Genomic DNA, 3,944 nt, shown 5'->3' on the forward strand with positions numbered 1-3,944 from the left:
GTTAGTTAGTAAGTAAGTAAGTAAGTAGTTAGTTAGTTGTTAGTAAGTAAGTAAGTAGTAAGTAGTAGTAGTAAGTAGTAGTAAGTAAGTTAGTTAGTTAGTAAGTAAGTAAGTAAGTAAGTTAGTTAGTAAGTAAGTAAGTTAGTAAGTAAGTAAGTAAGTAAGTTAGTTAGTTAGTTAGTTAGTAAGTAAGTAAGTAAGTAAGTTAGTTAGTAAGTAAGTAAGTTAGTAAGTAAGTTAGTTAGTTAGTTAGTAAGTAAGTAAGTAAGTAAGTAAGTAAGTAAGATTACTGAAAGACTACTTTAAACAAACATAATGAGCACTTCTAAAACCCTCAACCTCCCACCACCTTTGGTGACATAACCCCCTGTTCACGAACCCCCGAAACTCGGGGGGCCAGGACGCCCCCCTATTCTCCTCCGGTCCTTCCGGACTTCCGGATCTTCTGTCTTTGTTCTTCACCCTCCAGGAATCGAACCTGGCTCTTCAAGGGCACAAATCACTCCCTTTACCCCTTGCTTTACCACCTGAGCCACTCGCCCAGGCATTTGGACCTCCTCTCAGTCATTCTTTCACTCTTCACAGTCCACCACTCACTTAACCCTCTGAGCCATTCGTTCAGATGCTTGGACTTCTTCTCGGCTCATATACTCCCTGAAACTACTGTTTGCCGTTTTGTCTTGTATTTCATACCTCAAGCTGCTCACTTGTGCTTTAACCTGCCCCTCAGGGACAAATAAAGGAATTCTGATCTCTTTGTAAACCTTGTTACTGTCATGGATGCATTTCAAATAAATAACATAAAAAGATCCTTGCTGTTCTAAAATGCACACCCTGAGTGTTATATTAATGCGCACCCTGATTTGAACTGTACATGATTGTTTACACAAATAAATATCAGTAAGAAAAAAACAGCTGAGAATAAAACTAAATGTTCATTCAACATCTGTTTATTGTTTACACACATGGATGTTACAGTTTGTAATTATATCTTACATACATAAGATCCACAACATATCAAAAGTAAAGGAGAAAAATAAAAGGAGTTAAGAAAATAACATCACTAAGTATCAATAAATCCTGGAAACCAAAATCATTTCTCCCACAGAGAAACATTGTTCACTGTCACCATAACAACAGTTACAGTACAAAGATCCATAGATTAGACTGAACCGTAATCGATCAGCAGAGTTGAGAAAACATGTTAACTTGGTTAGGATGATTCAGTTAGCTGTAGTGAATTTTAACTTATTATTGGCTGAAGGAGCAAGAAAAAAAATCAGACTTTATTCTTTGTCTGATTGATGTGATGGTTTTTTTTTGCTTTAAAACATAAATATATGAAATGTTGATTCTCAAACCTGTGATGCGTTGAACGCACCTCGTGCTGTTTTAATCTATGGCAAAACGGGCACACTGGCACTTTGATGGTTAATCACTTCAGGGGAACAAATAAGGCACAAGCATGCACGCACACACACACCTGTTCACCTCAACAATCTCACACACACCTTAACTGACACAGCCCTCTATTTTTTTAAATCAATATATGAACAGCCCAACAGTATATTTGTCTATTCAAATGTACTGAGATCAGCTGACACACACACACACACACACACAGACTTACAACAGTTAACTTTTTTTTTTTGCCTCAGTCAAACTAAATGAATGATCTTTTGGTTCTTTTCAGTCACATCATATTCTGAATTATAGCAACAACACAACGCCAATATTCAACCACTGATGATGATAATGATGATGATGATTTGGCCTTTGAGAAATTAAAAGACAACAACTTAAAGAGCAGTTTTGGCCACAAAGCTAGGCGGAGACCAGATGATGCTGGTCCAGCAAGGTTTGGGTGAAGTTGTTGATCGGCCCAATGGCGCTGAGAGACATGGCGTTGTCCCGCCCCCACAGCAGGTTAGGACCAAACACAACAGCCAGGTTACTGTTGGTCATCTTGTTCACCTCACTGTTGGCTGACACCTAAACACACAAACATACACACACAGCTGTCAGAAACAGACGCACAAATGTGAAAGGAAGCGTGGTGTCAGAGCCGTACCTGTGCCAGGAATGTGATGAGGTATCGCAGTGATGCATAGTTCTCCTCAGACAGAGACTCCACGAGCGTCTTCATGACGGTCACCCGACTGTCACTGGATACAGCTGCAACCTATCAAATGCCACTGTGAATAACAATCCTAGAGAAACCACTGATTATTCAACTATATTCATGACTTCTTGGACTAATGGTCTTGACATACAGGCCAAGTTGAAGATGTCGTTGTAAAGCTGGTAAGTGAGCAGCAGCTCGGGCAGTTCCCTCAGGAAGGTCTTCAGAATCACAGCAGCCAAGTGGACGTCTTCCATGTCTCTGAAATTCACTGCCTGGCCTGAAACACACAAAGCCGCTCAGCTGTAAGCCTTCTTTCTTCTACTTCATCTGAAAGAGCAAAAGCTGCACAAAACTCTGAAACACTAAAGATTCTGCAGGACGATGCTGAGGATGTCCTCTGAGTCTGTGGTGGCCAGTGCCATCATGTATGCTGTTGTCTGCTGGGGCAGCAGTCTGAGGGTGAGGGTCATACACAGACTCAACAGAATCATCAGGAAGGCGGCCATGTTGTGGGAGAGGACCTGGACTCTCTGACAGAGGTGCGTCAGAGGAAGATGTCCAAAATAAAGACCATACTGGACTGTCCCTCCCACCCACTCCACACTGTGCTGACCAGGTACAGGAACTCGTTCAGCAACAGACTCCGACTCCAACGATGCACCACTGCCTGCCTGTCTTAATCAAACTACTGAACTCTGAACTGTAACAGTCACTCAGACACTGTACATTCATGTCATGCTCTTTACCATGTAAAGGTTTTTATACAGTAGTAAATATGTTCTTCTTTACATACACCTCAGGGATGTAAATGCTATAATAATAAAAAAATTAATGCTAAATATTTCAATTTCAATTTATCTTTGATTTCTATTTGTAACCAAAAAGAATTTATAATAAATAAAGTAATTCTGATTCTGACTTCTCAGCACTGCTAGGAAGCCATGATTAACTCACATGTGAACGAAAGTCACATGACTTTTTACTTTACTTTTTACCTGAGTTGTACTTGAGCTGCACCTCCAGATTCAGTAACTGACAGTGAGAGTGGCACCTCAAACACCTGGTCAGGGAGGGGAGGGCTGCGAGGGGGAGACGTGGGAGGCTGAGCGGCCGGCTTCAGAGACGGATGTTTGAGCCCCTCCTGATATTGCTCGATGGACCGATTGGACACTGACTTGCCAATAGAATATTACAGCCGGGGTAGACATAGGTCCCCGAAAAGCCTAAATGTGTTCTTTTCGAGGAAAAAAACAGAACGTCTCTACCTATTACCATTCCTGAGATATGAGCGACTTTGTAAGACATACGCTAATTGGTTGGATACGACAGACGCCTCCCTAACATCTATGACCTGGAACAACCAAATGAATTGATGCAACAATACTAATGTGATGATCAGAAAATACATTCTAGTTCAGAACAATTGCAGCCTCCATGAGTCAAGGATTCACTGCTTGTTTGTAGGTTCACATACCTGTTCTGTGTAACTGTATCTCAGGTGTCAGGATAATGTTCAGCAGTGGGTCCTGATGGTTGATCTCTTCTTTGTATTGGATGACAGTCGGGTCAAACTTTTGTCCTGGTTACAGAGCTGCTGGTCAGACAGGATCTCTCCCTCCTTAAAGTCATGTTGTTGAGGGAGACCTGGAGGGACAAATGGACACAAAGACTAATGTGATGATGGAAACATCTAAAACCTGGAACAACTAAATGAATTAATGCAACATTAAAATACAGAAACATAAAATATCATTAACATTCAGGACAACATTTCAGACAGAAGACAGGAGCCACAAATATTCTGTGGATGTTAAGCTGT

At 41.1% G+C, this 3,944-nt stretch overlaps 1 protein-coding gene across 3 annotated transcripts; it reads right to left on the reverse strand.

Annotated features, from left to right (window-relative positions):
• Nucleotides 1–1,051: 1,051 nt before the first annotated feature.
• On the reverse strand, nucleotides 1,052–3,661 carry LOC114432396 (rho GTPase-activating protein 1-like). 3 transcript variants are annotated; one of them, XR_003670262.1, is made up of 4 exons: nucleotides 3,600–3,661; nucleotides 2,274–2,402; nucleotides 2,072–2,182; nucleotides 1,052–1,992 (listed from the first exon to the last, which is right to left on the reverse strand). XR_003670262.1 is itself a non-coding variant. In XM_028400397.1 (3 exons), the coding sequence occupies exons 2-3, from the start codon at nucleotides 2,144–2,146 to the stop codon at nucleotides 1,825–1,827; spliced, it is 243 nt and encodes an 80-aa protein (XP_028256198.1). In that variant the 5' UTR covers nucleotides 2,147–2,182; nucleotides 2,274–2,541; the 3' UTR covers nucleotides 1,052–1,824. The 3 variants fall into 3 exon arrangements, 1 of the variants encoding a protein (XP_028256198.1); XR_003670263.1 differs by lacking the exon at nucleotides 3,600–3,661 and adding an exon at nucleotides 3,121–3,157; XM_028400397.1 differs by lacking the exon at nucleotides 3,600–3,661 and having other exon boundaries at nucleotides 2,274–2,541.
• Between the last annotated feature and the right edge of the window lie 283 nt (nucleotides 3,662–3,944).

This window comes from Parambassis ranga, chromosome 2 (assembly GCF_900634625.1).
Source record: "Parambassis ranga chromosome 2, fParRan2.1, whole genome shotgun sequence".
In the NCBI taxonomy this organism is placed as follows: domain Eukaryota; kingdom Metazoa; phylum Chordata; class Actinopteri; family Ambassidae; genus Parambassis; species Parambassis ranga.

Excerpts from the sequence above, each read along its gene's own strand:
- LOC114432396 (XM_028400397.1), bottom strand. The coding sequence starts at position 2,146 with ATGAAGACGCTCGTGGAGTCTCTGTCTGAGGAGAACTATGCATCACTG. Across the intron at positions 1,993-2,071 it reads TCATCACATTCCTGGCACAG|GTGTCAGCCAACAGTGAGGT; the intron begins GTACGGCTCTGA and ends TTGTGTGTTTAG.